Source organism: Ursus arctos, unplaced genomic scaffold (assembly GCF_023065955.2).
Source record: "Ursus arctos isolate Adak ecotype North America unplaced genomic scaffold, UrsArc2.0 scaffold_6, whole genome shotgun sequence".
Taxonomy (NCBI): domain Eukaryota; kingdom Metazoa; phylum Chordata; class Mammalia; order Carnivora; family Ursidae; genus Ursus; species Ursus arctos.
In genome coordinates this window covers 20,510,203-20,537,142 of record NW_026623078.1, presented here as the reverse complement: position 1 = coordinate 20,537,142, position 26,940 = coordinate 20,510,203, and the positions used below count along the sequence as shown (strand labels likewise).

General features: G+C 39.9%; 1 protein-coding gene across 1 annotated transcript in view; it reads right to left on the bottom strand.

The window, feature by feature from the left end:
* The window catches only part of NKAIN3 (sodium/potassium transporting ATPase interacting 3), a 592,671-nt gene extending 567,060 nt beyond the window's left edge, over positions 1–25,611 (bottom strand). Inside the window, exon 1 of the mRNA XM_048212582.2 lies at positions 25,546–25,611. Coding sequence (XP_048068539.2) covers positions 25,546–25,599 — 54 coding nt within the window. The 5' untranslated portion in view covers positions 25,600–25,611. The remainder of the gene's footprint in view (positions 1–25,545) is intronic.
* Between the last annotated feature and the right edge of the window lie 1,329 nt (positions 25,612–26,940).

The window sequence follows — 26,940 nt, the reverse complement described above, 5'->3', positions numbered from 1 at the left end:
ACTTCATCTGAGGCTGGCTGGCGGGCGGACTTTTCCCCATGGTTTAAACCACCCGTCACTGCCTCTATCATTAGCCACATCTTTTTATGAATTGCTTGGCTGAACTATGCAAGTCGAGCAACACTTCCAACCCAGCAATCCTACCTCGAACCACAGCGGGGAGGCAAATTGCCTCTGGCTCACCACAGATCCTTGTGGACTTTCGCTAAGTGTTGTGGAGAATAAAGTGAAGAAACATGACAGCAGAAATCAATTCTTTGTTCTCAGAAGAAAGGGATTATGGTAGATGACCTCTAAAGTATAATTTTTCAAAAAAAGGTAAAAGATTCTGAATCCTTTCGCATGCTATCACACCAATGGAACCCTTAGTATCCTAAACAAAATGAAAATATAGCTCTTGATCCTCTTTACTACATGGAAAACGTAGCATTAAGAAAGCATTATGTTATTGGCTTGATAAAGGATAATTGAAATTCTTAGCTCATATTACCCTGCAAACCTCCTAAAACTACCAGTCCAGAGTTGGGGTTTATTTAGATACTTCAGCTCTTAGCATACCCTGATACTTCACCACAGACAACAAAACCAAGCTATCCTCAATTCTCTCCCTGAGTCAGTCCTATGTAGAGCTTTCTTTCTAAAATTCCCAATTTCTGGGCCTGCCACAAATCTCAGGCATAAAGACAATAGTAAGAACAGACAAGTCATAGAGTTTATTGCAATAAAAAAAAAAAAAAACTCATTTGTGGCCCTATCTTGCTGTCACGAACTATTCTGTTGAAAGTTTAGGTCACAGTAAATCTTATTTATGCTACATTCCAATCCAGGTAGAAATAGATCCAGTCTGATTTATAATTTCAATCTTTGACTCTCTGTATTGTTTTTAAGTAAAATTAAAACAGCCTTGTAAGTACTTTGAAATTTTGGGGGGAGACAGAATATTCTAAATATCTTTCATGTTCAGCACTAGGAATATATGAAGAATGTGTATCTTCTTATGACATCTAAAAATATCAGTTATGTTTTTAATCTTTTCAGAAGAATAATAAATTATTTCACAAGACACCCCAATTTTTGACATAGCCACCCTCATAATTGCAATACAAATAATATATGTTTTCAAGGTAAACATTTGATACTTGAGTTACCAAATAATGGAAAAAGCATGAAGACCTCCAGATGAGCTAAAATAAAATAAATTCATTCAATTGTTTTCATTAGTTGTACTTCAACATAAATTATTACTTTTATTTCACTTAACCTAAACTGCATGGAAATTTTTAGAAGATAGATGGACTTATTTTACCCCAAGTGTTTTTATAACTTCTCATGAAATGGTGAATCTGATAAGAATATTTAATTATACATTATGTACATGCTAGAGTTTTCTTCCAAAGGCAGTGTTAGCAACATTAATGAGCATCATCAAATGTCATGCATGTCAAAGTTGTTGACCTGAACTAACTTACAATTCAGTATAATTGACAATAAATGGCTGTGAGAGGAAAAGCACACCTCAAGGTGGACACACATAGCTTGATAAATGCTAAAATCTTCAGTGGTAATAAAATCCACATATTCAGGCATTAAACACGAATGTTCCAAAGCTTATTTTCACAGCGCTATCAACTTTGCTATGCTGCATGCATTAACTAGAACAGAGTATCACCTGCAGAAAGGAACATGGTCAAAGATAATTAGGATCATATGTCCAGATCTGCAGTAGAATGGGGGAAAAAATGGACTGCTCCAGAGATATACCATCTAACTTATCTCAAAAGCAATTTTCTAGGGAATTGGAATATGAAAAGCTATAGGATTGAGAGAAAACCCCATAAACTGAGCAATTTTCAGCTTACCAAAGAGTTTTGTTGTAAAGAACTGTTTGAAGGTTCGTTGTTTGGCATCCTTTCGGGTTCAGAATGGTTTCTGAAAGCCCAGCAAAGCCTAGGTAAGCTACGGTGCTGCTGATATATAGTATTGACATATTAGTAAAGTCTCAAGCTATACTTATCCACCAGGCACAAGAGTTTTATTGAGCAATGGTCTTCTAGACTGCAGAATTACAGAAAATACCTCCATCTGCGTATTAGGGCCAACCTGTGAAAAGAGAGGGGGCCTCTGACTCTCGGGGCAGCAACTGACAGTGACTGATGTTGTATGGGGGAGGGTGCTTTTCAGACAGCAGCAGAACAAGTTCTCTCTGAAGGTAAGAAAGTATAGACCCATGTGCCAGAGAGCACTCGGAAATGTTTAGTTCACACTACCTACTTAAAAGACAGCATCGCTTGGGGCGCCTGGGTGGCTCAGTAGGTTAAGCACCTGCCTTTGGCTCAGGTCATGATCCCAGGGTCCGAGGATGGAGCCCCACATGGGACTCCCTGCTCAGCGGGGAGTCTGCCTCTCCCTCTCCCTCTGCCCCTATCCCTGCTTGTGCGCTCTCTCTTGTTCACTCTTGCAAATAAATAAATAAAATCTTAAAAATAAATAAATAAATAAATAAATAAATAAATAAATAAATAAGGGCATCACTCAAGTCAGTCCTGGGTCAGCCCTTCCCAGATTTCTGAAGTCATATACACTGCCTGTTCACCCTATGGCATCAAACAAAACTAGCCTTTGCAGCACAGTAGAAAGAACCTGGGTGGAGACATTCAGGATTCCCAGCTCTGCTCTACCTCCCAGGGATGTGACCTTGGGCAAGGTGCTTAACCTCTCTCTCTTTCATTTTCCCTATCTGTAAAACAGAGTAACATTGGCTGTGTACAGGGTAGTTGTACAAAATACGAAGAATCACATAAAATACCTAACATGATAGGCATTCTATCAACTGGAGCTATTATTATACTTCTCCACTCACTAAAATATTCTCAGTGGTTGTGACAATTTCTGATAATGTTAGGTCTTTAGAGAAATGTGCAGAACAGCCATTCCCTAGTCCTTCTTGCTGACAGAACCCCAGCTCTGTTCATGCAGCGAGGTGTCCTGCCTAGAGAGTGGGTCATGCTGGACTGGGCCTTGCACAGTTCTGCAGGGATTGATTGAGGAGGGGCAAGTGACCCAAATCTCGTCAAGTAAACATGGGGGGAAATCTGGAAAATTCTCTTTCTAGATGAAAAGAGAGCTACAAGAGAGGAAAGGCTCTTTTCCATCTATCCCTTTCTTGTCTGAGATGAGTATTTTCATGGGAAAACATAAGACTTGGAACCACGGAAAGCATATCGTAACCAGGTAGAAGAAAGGGAATCCCAGAAACACCAACTTTGAGCCCTAACATTGCTGAACTGGGAAGCCAACCCCAGCAACTATTTCCCTCTATATTTCTTGTTATGTAAGATTTATTAAGAAACACTCAGTGTCGGGGAGCCTGGGTGGCTCAGTCGGTTAAACGGCTGCCTTCGGCTCAGGTCAAGATCCCAGGGTCCTGGGATCCAGCCCCGCATCGGGCTCCCTGTTCAGTGGGGAGCCTGCTTTTCCCTCTCCCTCTGCCTGCCACTCCCCCTGCTTATGCTCTCTCTCTTTCTCTCTGACAAATAATAAATAAAATCTTAAAAAAAGAAAAGAAGGGAAGAGAAGAGAAGAGAAGAGAAGAGAAGAGAAGAGAAAGAAAGAACTCTCAGTGTCTAAACGTGTCTTCTCAAACACTCTATAACACAGGAACTGCTTGTTTTTGTTTTTGTTTTAATTTTCAATCAGTTGAAGACAAAAACAAATTCTCAGGATAATGATCAGACACTCGAACATCACTATAAATTCAAATTGCTATGAATATCTCTAAATGCTTACTTAATTACTTTTTCCTTACAGATCAGAAATGAAGTTTGTGGGCTGGTAGCAGTCTATGGATCACACTTTGCATAGCACTGTTTTAAGCAACTTTTACTTGTGTGTTTTGTTTTGTGTAACCAAAAGCATCTTGATGTTATAGGAAACAATAATTCATTTATCCAGAATTCAACAGACATCCATTGAGCAGCTCCTATGTGTAAATCAGGGTAGAGGCACTACGAGGAATTCAAAAACAAGTGGAACAGAAATCTTCCATCCTTACAATAGGGGGAAAGACATACAAATAATAAAAAATAAACTAAAAAGTGATAACAATCTGGAACGTTGGCACAGACTAATACTTTAGAGAAGACAACCATTTCCAAATATAAAACAGACTCATGTTAGGGTAGCATATTATCTGCCCAGAGAAAAGTGACAAATAGGGGAAAATATACAAAACTGCCAATATTTGACCTAAAAACACTGAAATTCCATTGAAATTTCACCAGAGTTCACTGACTTAGTAATCTATTAAAAAGTAAACAAATGGGTTCCATGTAAGGAAAAATGCTGTGCAAGAAAATCGAACTGATTCATTTGCTCTATTGCTGCAATTTTGAATAATCTACACAAGCCAAAATTTCAATTGTGGAACACAAAAAGAAAGTTCTGTTTGTTATCTGTTATAACTCAGAAAACAGAGTTACTATACTTTTGAAAATAACACAACGTAGTAAAAATGTTTGCTTTACATATAATTATTGTACAATGGCAGTGATGGAGGCAGCCTGCTTCTTCAATGGAATATGTATTATAATTCTCAAGAGTTCCCTAAAAGTCACACTATGTAGATTAACTCTTTCATGCTGTTTCCCTTTGAACATGTCTGAAGTTTTGATAATATATATTTAAAATAATCGTTTTTATTTTGTATGTGTGTATATTTCTTAAATGCATGTGCCCTCATTTAATGAGCAGGTATGCATGTGAAGAGAAAAGTCTTAATTTTTTAAATTTGGAAACTTCCTATGAAGAATTTTAATTAGGAATTATTTTTAATTTTAATAAATAAAAATAAATAATCTAAGTTTTAATAAATCAACCACTTCACACTTTCTAAATAAGTGGCTTTAAGAGTCATTTCAGGAGGAGAACCACCTTCCCAAATAAAGTCTTAGTTAGACTTCAGTATTTTACAAAACATAAAATGTTAACTGCTCTGCTGAAATGTTCATAGTCTTTATGTCTTACAAAGTAAGATCAGGAGTGGAGTCCAGGGCCCCTTGATTGGGATTCCCTTATCACTCCCCTCTGAGCCAAGAGGCACCAAAACCCCTCAGGACATTTTAGCATATGTGTGAAGAGGCATATTGCTGCTACAGCATTTTTTTTTTAATGTTCACACCTATTATTAGCTCTATCAGAGAAGATATGGTAGACTTCGTTCTAGAAAACTCCATCGCTTATTACTATTTCTCTTTCTTTTAGCTATTGCTAGTGTTCCATGTGGCTTGACCTTCTACTTTGTTCACAATACTGTGCATAAATTATTTACTCATGACCATATCAATCAGTTAATCTTATCCAAATTGGTTGACACTGAGCCACCATCCTGCACACTTGTTTCAGCGTGACTTCCTTCTGGAAGCCTCCCTGGGTGCCCTGCTCTTAACGTGGGTTTGATGCCTATTCACAGCCCCAGAGTTTAGTTCTGTATCATACATAGCACATTACATTGATATTATCTATTTACTTAATTGTCTCCAGTCATAAGACTATAAACTCCTCAGGATAAGGATGACTTTTTTTCTTTTTTTACAAAGTTTTATTTATTTAAGTAATCTTTACACCCAACATGGGGCTCGAACTTACAACCCCAAGATCAAGAGTCACATGTTCTGACTGAGCCAGCCAGGCACCCCTGATTTTTAATTCTTCTCATAGACAGACACACATTAAGTATGGAAAATAGTAAATAAAAATTATTTCAAACATTTTCTTAGGTCATGTTAATATTAACCACAATCTTACTACAAACATTAGCTAAAAACAGATGTGTAACAATTACTCATGTTATAATCCTCTGTGCTTCAGACATTTACCGTAACTAAACTATGTTTCATCATTATACGCCCCACTCCATGAGAGGCCAACTATGTGTGCCCTCTTCAGCCAGTGCCTGGTACTGTGCAGAGCACATGAGTAGCCCCAGTAATTATACCTGAATAAAGTCACGAATAGATCAATAGATGCTTGGGAGAATGAATGAATGTAATGGCTTCTGAAATTTGGTTCAGATCTATCTAATCAAATTTGCTGTTGTGATTTCATAGATGAGGCCCTAAAAAGCCTCACGAACAATCTTGTTGGTAGAAATGAGTTAATTTTAGGTGCTACAAGAATATCAAATGGGAATAATAATGTCCAAAAGTAAATTGGCACTCAGGAATAATATGTAACATTATAAAATATATTATTAGCCCTTCAAACTCCCTTTTTTCTACACAAAGTTAATAGAAGGTAGAAAACAAATATAAGATAGGAAAGGCAGAAGGAAGGAAAAAGAGAAGAATAGATGAAGAAAGAAGAGAGGGAGGAGAGAGAAAGAAAGACTGAGCTCCTTTTGAAGTAAAAGAGAACTCAATTTAAAGCAGTTCTGTGGGGCATGGAATATCCTGAGAAATATGTCCCCAGGGTGCTGTTAATTTTCCCTGTGGTCATATATGATAATGCAGGAATTACACTGCATATCTGAATCCACAGACTTTCAGATAACTTAAAATCTTAAGCCAAACTGATCGGGAAGGCAGTATGCGATATTAAAAGTTTGGAATTGTTTCAAATTTCCTTGTGCCTCCAAATCTAAATCCACCTAATTATAGTTTTTATGCCACATACTGCAAACCTGTACTGAAAAAAATGCAACCAAAAAAGTTTCACCAACGTAGAGCCTCCCAGAGACTAATATATAGAGTGTAAAGTTTAAGTGTTAATAAAAAAAGAGGGGGAACTGACTCAATGACATCATTAAAATATAAAATATGCTTTATATTATAGTTAAGTGAAACCACACAATTAAAATTTACAATTTTAAAAATAAGCAAATGTCAAAAATGTTTGCTTTTGCAAGTGGAATATACCTATTAAATGCCTATAAACATTTACTGAAAGATTCTTGTTTTATCTTTCTGCCTCAATAATGGCTTATGATGGTAATTTTTATGTGTCAATTTGACAGGGCTAAGGGATGCCCAGATAGTTGATAAAACATTATTTCTCTACAGGCTAATATCCCTAATGAATACAGATGCAAAAATCCTCAATAAAATACTAGCAAACAAATTCAGCAGCACATTAAAAGGATCATTCACCATGATCAAACAGGATTTATCCCTGAGATGCAAGGATGTTTCAAAACATGCAAATCAATCAATGTGATAAATCACATTAATAGAATGAAGGAAAAGAATCCAATGATCATTTCGATAGATGCAGAAAGAGCATTTGACAAAATGCAGCATTCATTTATGATAAAGACTCTTAACAAATTAGTCAAAGAAGGAACAGATCTTAACATAATAAAGCCCATACATGACAAGCCCACAACTAACATCATACTCAATGGTAAAAAGTTGAAAGCTTTCCATTTCAGATCAGGAACAAGAAAAGGCTGCCCATTCTCACCACTCCCATTCAACATAGTACTGGAAGTCCTAGCTAGAGCAATCAGGCAAGAAAACGAAATAAGATACCAGAATTAAAAAGAAAGAAGTAAAATTATCTCTACTTGCAGTTGATATGATTTTATATAGAGAAAATCCCAAAGATTCAACCAAAAAGCTGTTAGATCAATGAATTCAGTAAAGTTGCAGGATACAAAATTAACATAAAAATCAGTAGTATTTTTATATATTAACAATAAATCGTCTGAAAAAGAAATAAAGAAATCAATCCCATTTACAATAGCATCAAAAACAATAAAATACTTGAGAATAAATTTAACGAAGGTTAAAAGTCTGTATTCTGAAAAAAAAATTGATGAAAGAAATTGAAAGACAATTAAATGGAAAGGTATCCTGTGTTCACGGATTGAAAGAATTGATAGTTACAATATTAATACTACCAAAAGTCATCTATAGTTTCAGTGCAATCCCTTTCAAGATTCCAATAGCATTTGTTACAGAGGTAGAAAAAAACACTCCTAAAATTTATATGGAACCACAAAAGCCCCTAAATACCCAAAGAATTCTTAAGAAAGAAAAACAAAGCCGGAGGCATCACTTCCTGATTTCATGCCATACTATAAAGCTACAGTCATCAAAACAGTACAGTACTGGCATGAAAACAACCAGATCAATGGAACAGAATCAACAGCACAGAAATAAACCCAAGCTATATATATGGTCAGCTAAATTTGACGAGGGAACCAAAAATACTCAATGAAGAATGGATATTCACATATTAAAAAAAAAAAAAGAAAGAAACTAGACACTATCTCATGCCACTCACAAAAATTAACTGGAAATGGATTAAAGACCTAAATATAAGACCTGAAACCATGAAACTCTTAGAAGAAAACACAGAAATAAAGTTCCTTGATATGGGTCTTGGTAATGATTTTGGAAATAGGACACCTAAAGTACATGCAACAAGATAAAAAATAAATAAATGGGAGTGATCAAACTAAAAAGCTTCCATACACCAAAAAAAAAAAATCATTAGCAAAGTAAAAAGACAACCAATGGAATGTGAAAAAAATATTTGCAAATCATATAGCTGATAAGGGATTAACATTCAAAATATATAAAGTTGTATATATATAACTCAATAGCAAAAAAATCCCCCCCACACACAAAAAAAACCGTATAATCCAACCAAAAATGGACAAAGGACTTGAACACACATTTTGCCAAAGAAGATATAGGAAAGAGGCCAAAGTACATGAAAAGATGCTCAACATCACTAGCCATTAGGGAAATGCAAATGAAAATCACAATGAAATATCATCTCACACCTGCTAGAATGGCCATCATCAAAAATACAAGAAATAATAAATGCTGGCATAGATGTGGAGAAAAGGAACACTTGTGCACTGTTGGAGGGATTGTAAATTGGTACAGCCACTAGACAAAACAGTATGGAGGATCCTCCAAAAGTTAAAAAAGACTATCATGTGATCCAACAACTCCACTTCTGGGAATATATCCAAAAGAAATGAAAACACTAACTGGAAAAGATATCTGCACCCCCATGTTCATAGCTGCATATTCACAATAACTACGGCATGGAAACAACCTAAATGTTCACTGGTAGATGAATGGATAAAGAAGCTGCGATATATATATGAATATTAGTCCACAAAAATAAGGGAGTTCTACCATTTGCAACAACACGGTTGGATCTTGAAGGCATTAGGCTAAGTAAGATAAGTCAGACATAGAATATTGTATGGTCTCACTTACATGCGGAATCTTTAAAAAAAAAAAAAATCTCCTAGAACAGAAATCAGTTACTGGAGGTGGGGGGTGGCCGGAGCGGGGATTGGAGGAAGTGGGCCAAAAGGTACAAATTTCCAGTGGTGAGTACTAGCGATGCAAGGTACAGCATGATGACTTCAGCTAACCCTGCTATATGACAGCTAAGAAAGTTGTTTAGAGTATAATCCTTAGAGTTCTAACCACAAGGACATTTTTTTTCTTTTTTCTCTTTTCTTTTTTTCTCTTTTTATCGTATCTATATGACAGGATGGATGTTAGCTGAACCTACTGTGATAACCAGTTCACAATATATGTGAATCAAAACATCGTGTTGTATACCTTAAACAATGATGTGTATTTCTCAACAAAACTGGGGGGGAAATCCACATTATTTCTAGGTGTGCCTGTGAGGGTGTTTTGGGGAAAAGATTAGCATTTGAATCAGTAGCATTTGAATCAGTAAAGTAAATCGCCCTCAGGAATGCCGGTGGGCATCAGCAAATCTGTTGAGGGCCAAATAAAGCAAGTGGGCAGAAGGGAGAATTTACTCTCTTTTCATGGCACATCCATCTTCTCCTGCCTTTGGATATCAGCCCTTGTGGTTCTGAAGACTTCAGACTCAGACTGAATTATACCACCAGGTTTCCTGGTCCTCCAGCTTGCAGACAGCAGATGGTGGGACTTCTCAGCCTCCATTACCATATAAACCAATTCCTACAATAAATCTCCATATATATATATATATATATAATAGGATACCTATCTATCACATTGAGGGAACTGACTAATATAAGCTGTGTCTATCTTTTTAGATATAAGTAGCCCCAATCTACTCTATTCTTCAAATATTCGTAGAGATATTGTTCAAAACCTCCTTCCACAGCTTCACAACATACGTTCAGACAAAAGTGCCTGCCATTTTGCAGAAGAGAGTAATTATAGAGTAGTCGCTGCCGTGGCTTTATACACACACAGACACACACACACATACACACACACACACACACACACACGCATACATCTATAGCAAATGGAATAGTAGAAAGAAACATGCATTTACTCTCAAAGTCTAGGTAGTAATTTTAAACAATGATTCGAGAAGTAGACAGTTAAGAATTGGTCACTTACACGCCTAAATTAACGTCAAACTCATTTTCTGTAATGGTACCTTTTATGCACCTGTTTTTATCTGCCATGTGCTGCCATAAGGTACAAGTTTCTGATATCACTTTTCTCTTTTTGTCAAGAAAGGGACTGTGTTGGAAAATGACACATGGCTCCTCTCTCAGCCATATGGGTGGAAAAGGCCAGATCATAAAACACTGTTCCAGGTGGCCTCTGAAAGTCTCCATAAGAGTGTCACATCCACAAAAATACAACTGAGGAGAGAATTCATGGGGTGACGCCAGCAGACGGTGGTCACAGGAGCAGTGGCACAGGCACTGCTTTGTTGTAATTTTATCATTACAATGGAGAGCCGAACAGATCAAGCTGCCGCTGGGGTTTGCAGAGTGAGGGTGGTCTGCAATGACAATTGGTATATAACCTCCGCGTCTGCATCTTTCATGGCGGTCAGAGACTGATGCAGGAAGCACAGGCAAAGGATGTAACTAAATATGGTGCTAAGTTATTGCATCTCATTACATCGATAGGCCCAGGCCAATAACATAGGGTGGGACCTATATTAGGGACCACCAAGAAAGCTCAGGAACCAAGTGGGGAAGCAGCAACACGTGGTGCGTTTGGGAAGGTCATCTTTGACTGATAAGTCATCTTGCTATATTGTTGCCATGCATTCTTTCTGCTTCTAAGAAAAACAGATGTTGAAGTATATGAGTTAAAGTCTCATCACAACCAGGATGCCTGGGTGGCTCAGTTGGTTAAGCGTCTGCCTTCAGCTCAGGTCATGATCCCAGAGTCCTGGGATCGAATCCCGCATCAGGTTCCTTGCTCAGTGGGGAGCTTGCTTCTCCCTCTGACTGCCGCTCCCCCTGTTTGTGCTCTCTCCCTCTCTCTTTCTCTAACAAATAAATAAATAAAATCTTTAAAAAAAAAAAAGTCTTATTGGCAACCACCTGAAGAGCTGAAGATGACATATGTACTACTCTGTCAACGTTGGCTCAATAACTAGGGCGGGTCAGAATATAAACAGCAGGACAATGATTCCAGGGATGAAGAAAACGGGGGGGAGGGGTGTGTGTGGATATTTTCCTTTCAACATTCTGAGACAGCATCTTGTTATACCAACAATCCACCATTAAGCTAAATAATCTGAATTCCTTCATTTTTCCTTCTGAAATGTTTCCAAATTAGCATTCCCTTTAAAATTGGCTATACATTTCTCAAAATACTTCACTATGAAAACATGAAACTCTCACATTCTTTTGTTTAAATATATCTGATAAATGTTGACAAGAGTGAATGGCTACATATCATGTTTATATTTATGCATTCCAATATTCAATGCTCATTCAATTTTTGTCTGTAGCTTATTACTGTTAAGATCTTTATCTCCAGGACTTTCTTGCAAATTGTTCTCATTGCATATAATGGACTTTAGACATGAGTATGTAGTTTAGTCCCACCAAAAGCATCATTTCCCCTATACATGAACCTAATAGAAGAAAATAAGCCTGATTATCAGAAACTCCCCGAAATGTTCAATGATTTTTATCCCTTAGGCTTACACAGATAAAGATGATAAAATTTGCCATGACTTACTGCACTATCTTTTAACTCACATTTAGTTCAATTTGGACAACCTGTTTCTTTTTTCTCCTTTTCTTTCTTTTTTTAAAGGATTTTATTTACTCATTTGACAGAGAGAGAGACAGCGAGACAGCGAGAGAGAGAGAACACAGGGGGAGTGGACTCGCCGTCGAGTGGGAAGCCCGACATGGGGCTCGATCCCAGGACCCCAGAATCATGACCTGAACCAAAGACAGACGCCCAACAACTGAGCCACCCAGGCGCCCCTGGACAACCTGTTTCTAATGTCATCTGACTCTGCTGCTATCTTGGGGTAAGTTAGATCACATTAAATGTTCTTACAGAGCTAATCCTACCACCTCATTGTGATTGTCCCTACACGATCAATCTCCAGCGCTCCAGAACACCTTGGAGAAAACCGTGGCTACACAGCAGCTAACCATCCATTAGCATAATTCCGATGCCTGTGGGATAAGAGTTCTCCATTGCTTTTCCTTTTGCTTTGAGTCATGGAAAGCACGTGGGCATTGCAGGTGTTGCTTAACGCAAATCTCAATTTCAGATTATCTCTTAGTTAAATATAATGCAAAATACAGAATGACCAAAGAAGTGTATTTCTTTTTATAAATAGAGCTTTAACTACCCTAATGCCCTAAGGGCATTAAAAACCTTTCCTTGGTAGAATGGCCATTAATCAACATTTCAAAATCAAATCGAATTTTATAATGACTAAAAATATTATAAAGTTCACATGTCTGAAATATGTTTAAAAATAATTATCTCATCAGTTTTGATATGGTCCTCTAAACTATGAGAATCATATTATTTCCTCAGTATAATGTGACAAAAATAAAGCATCTTGAATTAGACTCCATGCATAGTTTTTTCAACTATCAAGTGGGTTTGTCATTGAAAAATGTATGAAGAAAATCGATATCCTGTACTTTGTATTGTCTTAAAAGAAAATCAAGGTACTACTTATATCTTAAAACAAATTCCCCAAAACCTCCACCGTCCAATAAAAATATAATCAGTGGAGAAGGAGTTAAAAAGTATGTATACAAATATTTTAGGACTAGTCAAGCAAACATATTAATAATAGATGACCAATGCTCCTCTGCATGATGGAGTCTGTGAAATGTTACAAAACGTTAAGTCTCCTACTTGTGAAATGCTTCAACAGAACCCTGTGTATGAAGGACAGATCCCCGAGGACGACTCCATCTGTATTTCCAACCACAGCTCTCTGTTCAGATGAAAAGACTGTTAGAGGATCCTTGCAGGCTTCCTAATTGTTCAGAGGCTTCATCTAATGATTCTCTAATTGGCCCTGCATTTAAGACTCTCAGTCAATGGCGTGGCTGTAACATTGAGATCTTTGACAGTCATACACTCCAAGGCCAAGAAGAAGTTTCCCATCAGAGAGAGAAAAACAAAATGTGTCTTAAACTCTCATGGAGAGAAAGGATATTTGTGAGTAGATGTCCCGATGGTATTAGAAAGTTATATCTGGACAGTGAAAGCATTTCAGAAGTGGTTTACCTGTTGAAGAAAATAGAGCATGCAAAAATTGTGGAATATCTGGTCTGCAGAACACTTGCATTTCATTCTTTTGTTTTAGGATAAAATGGGGTGCCTCCTGAGGGACTCCAAATACAGTTATCAATCATGAGGAAGCTACCGTCTACGAACAGAAGCAGAAGGGAAATAAAAACTGTTTCAAAGAGTTACACTGTCTCTTCTTATTACTTAAATCACCTGGATCACATTTTTAAAATTACATTTTATGTAAAGAAATTGCTTGCTTAAATAATTAGTCTTTCCAGCAGGTTTGGCCTGAGCCCAAAAAAATGACTCTCTTAATCCAGTCATAAGGTAACACACATAGAATTTTGTTACCCACATTTCTGCATTTCTAATGGTTTAAGCCATAGCTTAACAATTTCATATACTCCTTAATCTCTCCGTGTTTCAGTTTGCTCATCTGGAAATGGGAATATATTAATTATCTGCCTATGGAGATGTTAAAAGAATGAAACAAGGAAACTGAGGTGCAATAGGGTTTTGTTCCAACTGGTGACAATGCTTACTTTTAAAAAAATAGCTTTTAGAGGCGCCTGGGTGGCTCAGTCGTTGAGCCTCTGCCTTCAGCTCAGGGCGTGATCCCGGCGTTCTGGAATCGAGTCCCACATCAGGCTCCTTTGCTGGGAGCCTGCTTCTTCCTCTCCCACTCCCCCTGCTTGTGTTCCCTCTCTCGCTGGCTGTCTCTCTCTCACTCAAATAAATAAATAAAATCTTTAAAAAATAAAAAAAAATAAAAATAGCTTTTAGTAAAAATAATTAAGTAAAAAATAAATAATATCTTTCAGTGTGTTCTCAAATAAATCACCTTCAGACAGCCTCCTTCAAGAATGACTATTGAGGATTTCAACTGGGGAGAACAGAAAACTGAAGCCCATCCCAAGCCAGGAAGAACCAGATGTGATGCAAGAAGGTATTTTGATCTTTTTGCCATTGATTAGTTGGCATCCCTGTGGAAGGAGCTAATTAGAACCAATAACATAGACAGGTGGCCAAGCTGGGCCTTAGAGTAAGTCCTCCATCACTCATGGGAGTCGATTAACATGCATTAGGCAGAAATGGCTTTCCCTGGTAAGTGAGGGATTCTAGAGCGTAGTCGGTCACCTAGAAATGAAATTTAGGAATCATTATCAATTCTGGATCATGGAGTCGCAAATCAGTTATCAACTACAATGCACAGGGAGGTCCGAAAGCTATTACACAAAAGGAGTTAATATTGGAACTTCTGAAAATAAAAAACTCCTCCATTATGTTTAAACAATTTTACAGATGCACTCAAAGCAATAAATAAAACATTTAGGTTAGGAAATATACTTTCTATTCATGCATTAATTAGTTACATTAAGGGCTTATAAATCAGTCCCTCCTTGTACAAGAAAATTGGCTTTCTTCCGAGGAAAGCCCCTGCCTGGTAGCACGCTGGTAAATGTTTAATATCTGCCTCTGAGGGGTGGCGGGAGGGCCTGAGTTGTGGTGTTTGTGTATTTTCTTGATGTAAATACTTCCACCATAATAGATTTCTAGCTACCAATATGCTCTCACTAGTTGGAGAGTTGGAAACACGCCGCTCTATAGAATGTCTACCGCACAGACACAATGGATAGCACAGTTAACAGTACGATGCAGTAAATAATCAGGAAGGTTGAGTTTTAATTTAATTTAATTTAAAATGTATACAACTAATTTTTAACAGAGGCTGGGTTTCACAATTGGCTCGCAGACTTTCTAGAAATGTACCAGTGAACGCTCCCCAGCTGGTACAAGCCAGCTCCAGTACCTCACTGCCTCCATCTGCTATTCCTCATCCACATAAAAGGCACATGTATAGAAGAGAAGTTAGAAATCAAAGCACAAGAAATTCAGTTTAAACACAGGGGCGCCTGGGTGGCTCAACTGGTCAAGCCTCTGCCTTCAGCTTGGGTCGTGACCTCAGGGTCCTGGGATCGAGTCTCACTTCTGGCTCCCTGCTCAGTGGGGAGCCTGCTTCTCCCTCTCTGCCTGCTGATCCCCCTGCTTGTGCTCTCTCTCTGTCAAATAAATAAATAAAATCTCTAAGAACAAAAAACCAAAAGGATGACTTTGCTAACAGTAAAAATTTCCATTCTCAGAGATTTAAGAATCACCAGGAGAGTCTTCAGCATTCAGGTGTCAGGCAGAGCTCTGCCATGGTGTTAAAGACAGTTCTAGATAATTTCTTGAGCTCCCTGCAAATCTAAGATACATTACCTTACATCAACCACCACTTGCAAGAGATCCCTCATCAAGAATTTATATTTTAAATACAAATTGATAAAGAGTTGCCATTAACGAGAATTTTCTATTTCCCGTTATCTTAATTATGATCAGTTACAGCTAGTTATCAGTGCAGGAAACATAACCTAAGTTTAGAGCATTCTTCTTCGTACCTTAATTAACCGATTTAACCAATCAACCTCTATTGCCTAGGGCTTCCCACATGCAAGCACTTATCATATTACATATTAATCAATAGCAAAGTACAGCCTTGTCTCTAATTACTGGAATCGAGAGAAACCGTCAGAAATATATTTACGACTTATCATCACATCCATTGACCTCATATCTCTTACGAGAATCTGATAGCTAAAATCCTATTCCAATACCTCTTGTTAATAAAGGAATTGGGTATCCGTAGGACAGCATTCATAATGCAAGTACCCATGAAGGGAGTGGAGAGAAGAAACTCAAACACTTAATTCTACTTTATAATTCTGAAATACAATTAATCAGGAAAACCATTCTAAAGAATGGTCCTCTATGCAGAAAAGAAAAGAAAAGAAAAGAAAAAACCTAGAAAAAAAGAATAAGATCAATAACACTGCCATGATCTTGCCCTGCTTCCCTTAATAAGGGACCATCTAATTCTGATCATCAGAACCCTTGTCAGCACCTCTGACCCCTGCTGCCCACTGGCCTTCACGCTTCTATCTCTTTCTCAATAGACAGATGCTTCTCTTCCAAATCAAGGAACGAGGGATTCTCTCACTAGCACCAAACACAACGGCAATCTACTCGTTCAAAATTTTCACCTTTTCTATGGCATCGAGTAAGACACAATGCTTTCACAAGAATTGTTTATGCCCGTCTTAAAATATCTGTTCTCCAATTCCCTATCTAGACCATAAGATAAAAATGTTCTATCGAAGGGATTTAGGGCCTGTGTCCTATTTTAGTTTAGTATGTTTGCAAAATGTACCAAATCAAAAATGTAAATGAGTTTCCGCAATGTGTCATTTGCTTGTACTACCATTTAACTGGCATTTTGAATACTAATCATTGATAAAGTGTTTTCTTTTAGTCTAATGTTATATTCTGTTGTAAATGCATGAAGATTCACACACATTAATACCAATTAGTGTTAATGGGGATTAAAAGCATGAATTTTTGATGCACCCAAGAAAGTCCACTCGAATGTTATCAACCATTTGCCAAATAGTCTCCCTAAAATTGACATTCAGAACACCGCCAAAATGACGTTAGAAAATCTCGCCTTTTAATGTTAAAATTGCCTTCAAGGGTAACATAAGAAGTATTACAAGAAAATCAAAATAAGCAATTAAAAAGTAATCATCTGCGGTTGTCTTTTTCATCCAGTCATTGTTGTTTAAACTACCGAAAGTCCTAACGTACCCATTAACCAGCTTTGCTTTCAAAACAATTAACATACTTATTCTCCTATTCCATATCACCTCCACAATGACAGTAGGCAGCTAACCCTAAAAAGGCCAACCTGGAAGTCGTCCAACTCTGCGGCCCCATGTCAGGGCTCCCCTAGCGGCAAGCAGAACGCAGCTCAACACAGTGCGCGAAGCAGGCGACCTTCCATTAAGGCTCCGCTCTCTCAAATACAAATACGCTCTGCTTCCTGTCTTCCTGGACTCTTCAGTTGTGCTGGTCATCTGTTTGCTCCATTTTTTTTTCTTCCTAGCACTATTATTGTTCCATTTGGACACTGGGGCCTTGGGAGAAAAGAAGGGACATTCTTCTACTTGTTTGTCATCTTGTTTTAAAAGCCCTCAAATTTTGTGTTTTCTGTTCTGGCTTTTGTTTTTATCTTTAATAAGTCATTGTTACTAAGTAACAATTGAATCCTGCTACTTTGAGCAAACATACTTCACCTGATAGAAACAAATGCTTAAGAAAACAGTCAAAATATACAGATACAGATCTATTCTTTTTTCTGCTCACGCATGCAAGCTCTTGCAAAGAAACGAGGCCAAGTTTATATTAATGTGCATTTTGTCACTAATACCCAAATCTTAAGTAATGTTAAGTCAAAATTTCTTATGTTGAAAGTATTTGAAATTCTTCCTTACGTAATCAGGATAATTGTTCAAATTTTTATTAATACCCAAAATATACATTGTAAAATTTCTGACAGAATGGTGAAAAAGATGAACAAAGTAGATGATTTTTCTTTAAGTACAAAGCACTAACGACGTTCTGAGAATAGAAAGTAATTTATTTCTCCAAATCTTATGATAACGATTATCCTCTTAGGGGAAAACAAAACAAAACAAACAAACTAGGCAAAACCAAAATCCAAATGGAAGTGATCAGAATGAAAATGATTTCATTAAAATCGGGGAAGATTTCTAAAAAATCAATAGCACTTGACATTTTAAGAAGAATAAAGTCAGACAAGTATATGCAAATATTTCCATTTTGGTGCACTTTGCTCATTTCCATTTTCTCAGTTTTACAACTTTGAGTCCTGTTTCTGGTTCTCTTCCCATCTATCCTCGCACTCTCTCTCTTGACTAATCTCATCCAGGGCTTTAAACACCAATATTGCTCATGATTCTCAATTCTGAATATTCGGTCCAGCCTTACCCTCTGCGTTCCAGGCTCATAAACCTCACAGTCAGCTGGCTCTAGGCATTAGAATCTCAAAGTGTCTAAAACAGAACCTTTATGCCTCCAGAAAAACACCCCTGCTCCACCTCCACCCCCACAACACCCAATTCTCACACTTTCCGTAAAAAGCACCAATTATATTGTGTTATACAAGACGTGTAGATCAGCGAGTCCTAGGCTTCCTACCTCCTAACTCATGTCTCAAGTCCATCCTCTCCCCATCTGTTCTGTTATGACATGTGCCTGACTCGCATTATCTCTTGCTCAGAATAACAGAAGAGCATCCTGTCTCCCATTTCCTCTGGTTTCCCTCTAATCTGTTCTCTACTCAGCAGCGAGAGTATTTTGAAATGTAAGTCAGATGATGGCATGACTCTGTTTAAAATGCTCCAATGGATCCACATCGCTCCTTAAACAAAGTCAGGTGTTGAAGCATGTGGCCAATGTCATCTCGTAGCATGCCCTCTCTCCTACTGCACCCTAGCCACGCCGGACTCCTGTGCACCTAGGAACATACCAGCTCTGTTAAAACTGGAGACTCTGCCCATTTGGTTTCCTCTGCTGAGAACGGTTCCCTTCTCTTTGTATGACAAATTCCTGGTTATTCTTTCAGACTCAGCTTCTAAATTCTGGGAAGTTGTCCTGACCACCCCATCTAAGAAGTACACTTTTCATCTCTTTAATGACATTTGACAACATCTGTGATTAGACAGTCTTTGTTTACATATTTATTGACAGCCCTTCAGCCCTCGGATATAATTCACACTGGTATGCCCTGTGCTTAGGGACTCCATGAATATTTGTTGAATATTGTTGATTATTTCAAGTCCACTAAGGAGAGAACAAAGTAAAGAGAGTGCAGACTTGAATGTGAACCCTGGTTCCAGCTGTATGGTTCTGGGCATGTTACTCAAACTCTTTTTGCCTTATTTTCTAAACCTCTAAAATGAGTGGTGGTGAGAACTGTATGATTTCATAGGTACAAAGTACCTAGAACAATGTCTGGCACATTAAAAAAATTCAATAAAGTTTAGCTCTTCATTTCTGCATTAATTTATTCTCCAAATATTTACTGAGTGTTTACCCTTTATAGGGTAGAGTGGAAGATTCTGTGAGTAAATTAAAGTCTTTGCCCTTTGTGCACTTAAAAGCCAGTAAAAGAATTAGGACATACACAAAGAAACACAAATTTATTCCCTAAGAAAATAAAAAAAATAAACAAAAGATCAGTATTAGTTGGCTAGGGCCGTCATAATACAACAGCACTAACTGAGTGACTTAAACCACAGAAATTGTATGGTCTCACCATTCTGGAAGCTAGATATGTAGAGGCTAGACTGCTATCGAGGTTTTGGCAGGGTTGTTTCCTTCCGAGGGCCAGGGGAGAGAATCTCTTCCATGCCTCTGTCCTAGCTTCTGGTGGCTGGCTGGCAAACTTTGGCTTGTAGAACCATCACTTTAACCTCTGCCTTCCTCTTCGTAGGGCATTCTTCCTCTGTCCATACCTGTGTCCAAGTTTCCTCCTTCTATGAGGACACCAGTCATATGGATTAGGGGGCCCGCTCTACTCCAATATGACTTCATCTAACTAATTACATCTTCAATGACCCTTTTTCCAAGTAAGATCAGATTCTAAATTACCAGAGGTGAAGACTTCAAAATAAAAATTGGCGGGGGAGGGGGGGCACACAATTCAACCCATAACAAGACCATAAGAATAGAATATCTCGGGGTGCCTCGGTGGCACAGAGGTTAAACGTCTGCCTTCGGCTCAGGGCGTGATCCTGGCGTTATGGGATCGAGCCCCATGTCAGGCTCCTCCGCTATGAGCCTGCTTCTTCCTCTCCCACTCCCCCTGCTTGTGTTCCCTCTCTCGCTGGCTCTCTCTATCTCTAATAAATAAATAAAATCTTAAAAAAAAAAAAAAAAGAATAGAATATCTCCCAAGTGAATTCAATACTCTGAATGTATACTTAAATAACAAGATAACAAGAGAGCTATAAATGGATCTGGGTTTGTAAAAAAAAAAAAAATGCTAATGCAGAATATTTTAAGGATTTCAACGGCAACCATGTTATAACTCCAGTCTCATTATTAGGCATAATTTTATTTCCCTAACCTTTCCTCAGTTTCATAAAAGGAACCAGAGTTTTTCAACATAGAAAAAGAATGGAAATTAAATGATTAAGAATTCTATTTCACAGGAGAAAAGAAAGAGCTGATAAAATGAAAAAAAAATGTTAAAGCAAAAGTATCAGTATATTTACAGAGTAAAATAAATGTTTCTCTGCAACCAGGGCCAAATATGTAGGCCAGATGAGTGCTACATTTCACAAAACTAAGTTTAAAACATGTTACCACAAGGACACCATCATCATCCAGACACCTCTCAACACATTTTACCTCAGCATTACCGTGTCACAGGCGGTGACAAGATAGCTCGAATGCGGTATGGAGAGAAAGTTAACTTGGTTTTCACTGTGAGAAAAAAAAAATAACAAAAACACTAGTTTTCTTTAATTTGAGAGGATGTTCCCTAAAATAAAAACATACAGCCTATGAAGGTGTTCAAAGCTGTATATTTTCTGTAAATCTTCTAAAGGTTTCTGTTACTATAGATACGTAAAGTGAAACTTTTGAATTTTGTTCCAGTGATTATTAGGCCTAAAAGGCACATGGCTGTCACCCTTCCGTAAAGTGATGCAGGGAGCAATAAATCTCCTCTGGTTATACAACATCCAGGGACAAAAAACTCTGTTGAATGTGTCTTCAAGTCACCTCTGTGATATGAGGAAAATGTCTTGAGCTCGGTGGGAACAATCTCTGCCAACCTAATCAGTTCAACCCTTCAGTGGGGCCACCATGAGAGGTGGCTCGGAAGTGGCATGTGGCGTCAATTGTACACTTTCAAAAATGCAGTTAAGACTTCTTTCAATGTGGCGACTAAAAATAATGTACTAAAAGCCTATGATCAGGTGTTTCTTTTTATTTCCAGATTACACATACATGATAATAGAATACACATCATTCGAAAACGAGCAAAATGAAAAGTAGCCTTACAAAAAAATATATTTAAAAGTTCGTAGGTGACTTGATGAATCCGTTACACAGCGGTGAATGGCTTTTTCAGAAAGGATTTATTGGCACAGTTTTCTATGGATGTGCACTCAGGCTTTTCAGATTCTCTTTAAATTCATTTGGCAGAATTAAGAACAGGAATGTAAAATCTGGGGCAAACGCTCACATTTGCTCAGGGGTAGAAGCATGGAGAAAAAGTAACGATGGGAGATGACCAAGAGAAAGAAGAAAGTAGAAAGAATGAGATTTTGCAAAGCAAAGCTCACCCAAATACAGTAGCCTGTAAATGAGTTCTCTCCAATTCTTATTCCCAACCTGATGTTTCACTCTGGAGTGGGGTTTGGAGGAAATGCGAATGAGATAATAAAAACCTTCCCTTGTTTCTTTAACTTTCAGAGGGAGCTAATGTGCCATCTTTTAATGACCTGCGCAGTTACTCCTAGTCATTAGCATGTAGATTCTTTTCAGCAAATGTGTTCTCCACATGCCATTCCCCTCTCAACACCCACTCTTATTTACTGCTTCATAACCTCCAACTTCCAACAGTTGGTGTCAGCAGGGAAAAAAAAAATGAAAGGGAAAAAAAATGACAGCTGGTTTCAGTGGAAAGAACACCAGATCTTTTTACCCGGTTTTTACCGGTTTTACCCAGTGGCATGTTGGAGTAGGCTTATTACGGCTCAGAGAGTCAGTTACATCTTTATGATTTTGGGAGCCAGTTGTTAAGTAGAGTCATTATTAACAATTAAATGACATAAGCTTGAATTTAAGTAAATAATACGAAAACAGAGGTACTAAATATTTAAAACGCATCCCTTCCTATTCTCCTGTGTTTTACTTTTGCCATGCTTTTGAGCTTACTTATGCCTATTTTATCTGTATGCGAGAAATACTATGTAACGGTATACCAAGGTGGGAATATTTACACCACAGAAATTGGCAAATGCTAAAAATCAGTGTGTAACTCTGTTCTGTTGATGATCCAGGCTTAAGAAAGCCATGGAGAATGTTTTCCAATGACACGTATTAAACCTAAAATGTGTCATGTCATTATCCTGTCAATAGCACACAAAATAATTGAGGAAATCTTCCAGCATGTGAAAATGATTACCCAACTCAGCAAAGAATCTGCTGAAGGAGGTCATTGAGAGGACATGACTGCCAGTTGACCCTTGAGCTGGACCAGGACTAGCCAAGCCTCCTTACGCCTTCCCCCGTCCTTGGAATATACATCTTGCCCACTGTGGGAGTCATTTCAAGGACACAGCCTTGAGAAAGCAGTGTGCTGTTCAGACCTGAGATGATATACACGAGTGAACCCAGTGAAGGACTCTGTTTAAACTTGTAAGATTCTAGTCAGCAGGGGCAACGATCTAGTCATTTTGCAGCAACTTCGAATGTAAATTACCTTGCTTATGAAATCTGGCACCTACCAATCTGGAATGGCCTGCCTCTTTCTTCAGTCTCTCCTCCTTCAGTCTCTGTGTATGGGGGCCAGTTCTGAATTTCACTCCAGAGGTTTCTGAGGTTGTGAACCAACACCACATCACTGATGGAGTGAAATTCCGATACTGGCTTCCTTGTTTCACTTTCCTATTATTCCTCAAAGTAAATAAAAACATCATCCAGCATTCATGTCAGAACTATAGAACCAAGCATTTACCAAATTCAACAAAAAGATTCTGCCAGCATTAAACTGGTTATATAAAATTTACGGTAAAGAACATTACAATTATTATTATTATTATTATTATTAGTCAGGTGAGTGCTATACATTCTTTAAATATGTTATATATAAGGTATTATACAATACCATAAGGTAATAATATATGTAATATAACACATACTTGTTTTGTTTGATATCCAATTATTAAACGTTTACCATCACTCATCTCTACTATGAGAAAACTATTGATTTGGAAAAGTTGTTGAACTCTGAATATCACCTTCCTTATCTGCCAACTAGTGATATGAGTGCCTTCCTCAGAGGATAATTTTAGGAGTAAAATAAAATAGTTTATGCTAAAACCCTGTATGGATTGCAAATGTTAATTACTATCAAACATTCAGCAAATATAGTTCAGCTCCTGATATGAGCTCTCTTAAGAATTCTCAAGTTTTGCAAAGATGAATAATGTTTAATCCTTCTCCTCAGGTTGCTTACAGTCTAGAGATGAGAGATATAGGTAAATAAAATAATATAAGAAGATGAAATGTGATCCAACAGAGGAAAAAGCAAAGTGCTATGCAATTCAAGGAAAAGAAGTGAGTGATTTTACCTGGAGCGCCAGGGAGGACTTCATAGAGAAGGTAGAATTATGAGATAAGTTTTGAAGAATAATTTGCATTTGTACCAGTTGAGATGCTGTATGTGAAAAGTGGAGGCATTCCAGGCTGATAGATGAAACACCAAACATACTATCATCACATATATTATAATACCAACTAAGAAGATCATAATTGTATTGATAAACCCACTGCATCAAAAACCCTTACCTGCTATTTCCATGTACAACAGAAAGAATTATGCCATTGTACATTATACAAGCCAGTGTTCCTGATGACAATCTTGCATATTCAAGAGTTGACTAAATATTTATTCAGTTATTCCAACTTATAAGCCATGTTCATTTCTAATAACCAAAGTGTAAATTATCCCATGACCTTCTTAGGGAAAGAAAACATTCATGTCCAGGTGATTTTTAAAATTATTTTTCAAGAAACTCCTCTGTATAATATGTCCTACTTAACAGGACTGAAGGGACTAGCCTATAGACTTAAGGAAAACTTGCCACTGATTGCAAGTCTATAAATACATAAATTATGCACATATTATGTAAACAACGAAGAATGGGTCTAAAGTGAGGTTTTAAGGGAAGAGTGGAACACTGAGGCAAGAGAAAAGTGAAACCTTTTAATACATTCATGGGGACAAGGACTAACTATTAAAGAAAGAGCATTATTTCATCTCTCAGTTAATGAGTCTTACAAGGGTTGACACTCAGTAAAGTTCACTGAAAAGCTTTTCCCCTTGCTAGTCAAAATACGCTAGTTAGTGTTTGTGACTTTAAAAAACAACACTTGGAAGAAAGCTTGGCAGAACAGCTACAGAATTTAAGTGTAAAAGGAGAAGATGTCTATGAATCTCACACACACGAAAGTCTGACACGATGGGTCTGTAGCCTTCACGTCAAGTGACTATGGAAGAGACCACAGGGCCAATCTAGGTCCCCATCGGACATATGTTAGAAAAGCATTCCCCACCCCCCACTGAAATGAAAGCCTTTTCCCCCTTCACTCTGGATCCTTCACCTCCCAGTACGTGCACTCCCTTGGCAAGCCACCGTGCCAACGGAGCCTTTCACTCGTCCTCTCCCTGATGACAACTGTCAGTCTGTCGCTGTCTGAACAAGCAACCTTTCAACAAAATCTAAACGGAAATTGGAAGCGCAGGGGCTGGAATGCTCTGTTTAAAACCACACAGCCAGACTTCCCGCTTGGAGATCCAAGACTCCTCAACCACCACCTTTCAAACTGCGGAAGGTAAGAGCCACCCTAGCCTTAACTAAGAGTTCAAGCTGTTTCTGTCTCCTCAGAACCTGAGCACTCGCAAGCACCTTCTAATTAAACAACGTTACTGGAAATCATCCCCAAAAGAAAGAGCCCACGAGCCCTGGGGAAACTTCAGCAGGAGAGCGGAGGGTGCTAAAGCCTCTGGTCCAACCGGAGGGGCGGGGAAATCGCGCACTCTCCCGCGCCTCGGCAGCGGCCCCCGGACCTCCAGGCGACGCCCGCTGGGTGCGCGGTGACCCCCAGAGCGTGGGGCCAGGAGGGAGACCGCGCCTTCCCGCCAGGCAAGGGCGACCGGCTGAGCGCCCGGGGCGGGAGGGCAGTGCGAGTCGGGGAGGCGAGGAGGCGGGGGCCGGCGGGAGCGCCAAGCTCACACACCCGCCCAGCGCCAGGAGGTCCGGGTCCGAGGGTCCGCGGAGGGGTCCGGGGAGGCCAGTCCCGGGGCAGGCGCGGGTCCCGGGACCGGGGCGCGCGGGGCACTCACCAGCTGCAGCGCGCAGAGGCAGATGAGCGAGCAGCGCCCGGTGCAGCAGCCCATGGTGCCGGCGGCGTCCAAGCGGCGCGCGCGGGGAGAGATCTGCGTCCTCCGGCGCCGCTGCTCCCCACTCCGGAGCAGCCCCCGCCCGGCGCTCGCCCGGCCCGGCCCAGGCTCGCCCGCCCCGCGGCCGGCACTCGCGGCTCTTGGGATCTGGGCTAGCGCACCGCCTTTGTTAGTTTCCCGGGCGGGCAGAGGTCAGTCCTGCGCGCTCGACCCGAGCGTCTGGCGGGGTCCCTGTCTCCCACTGTGCAGGTCTGCTTCTTGGGGAGGGGGAGCCGGGCGGGCGGGCGGGGCGGGGGGCGGAAGGGAGGCTACAGATGGTGAGTGGGTGGAAGTCTGTTTAGGGGAGGGGAGTATGAGGAGGTGGGCGTCTGAAAAGTGGAGTGGGCTGTCTGGGTTGGGGTGTGTGTGTGTGTGTGTGTGTGTGGTGGGAGGCGATGAATGAAAGGGAGTGCCACTGAGGAGGCTCGGTCTGGCTTGTTAGGAGTCTTTGGAGAGAGAGGCAGAGGGAGAGAGAATGAGAATGAGGATGAATATGAATGAGCGTGAATGAGGGCGGCTGTGCTGGTGGAGACCTTTGGCGCTGGTGTAACTGGGGAGACCCGGGCTGGGCTTTCTCTCTGGGGCTTGTGCTGGGGGCTGGGAGGGCGGTCGGAGGCGTGTGTAGAGGAGGGGACTGGGTTTTGTTGAGCTGCCCCAGAGGTGGAGAGGGTGGCAGTTGAGACCGCTTGGTGTCCGGGGAAGCGGGTCCCAGAGGCGAGAAGCCACGGGCGGGCGAGCGCCGCGCAGCGCCGGGCGGAGCTCCGAGACCGCGGGGCTGAGAGCTCGGGCGCCCGGAGAGGAGGGGACGGGCGCTGCGCTGGCGAGTCTCCTCCGCCCGACGCTGGGAGCGCAGCTCCGGGGTCCCGCGGTCCGGGTCGCTCCTGCCCGCCGCTGTCGGTTGCTCAGAGGGCGCCCCTGCTGGAGCCTGGGAGCCAAAGTTGGAGCGAGTTGGTGTGGCGAGAGGCGAGGCGGCGGCAGCGCACAGCAGCGCGGGCCGGGAACGTGGGGGGAAGCGGGACGCCGCGAGGAGCCCTGGTTTAGGTTTCCAGCTAAGGGCTCTTGGAAATTGCCGCCAGGCAGGAGAGAAGAAAAGGCGAGAAAGAAGAGGATGCGAGGCTTTTTCGAGGAATGGAGACTATTTCCGGGATGAGGATATGATTTCCCCTCGGAGAAAATGACATTGTTTGAGAAGGGCTTGGCAATAAGACCTCGTCCCGGAGAGTTAAAATCCCGGACTAACTCTCCATGAATCCCAAGGAGACTCTCTGGCTCTAGCTCACCTAATAGAAGAGAGCCGAG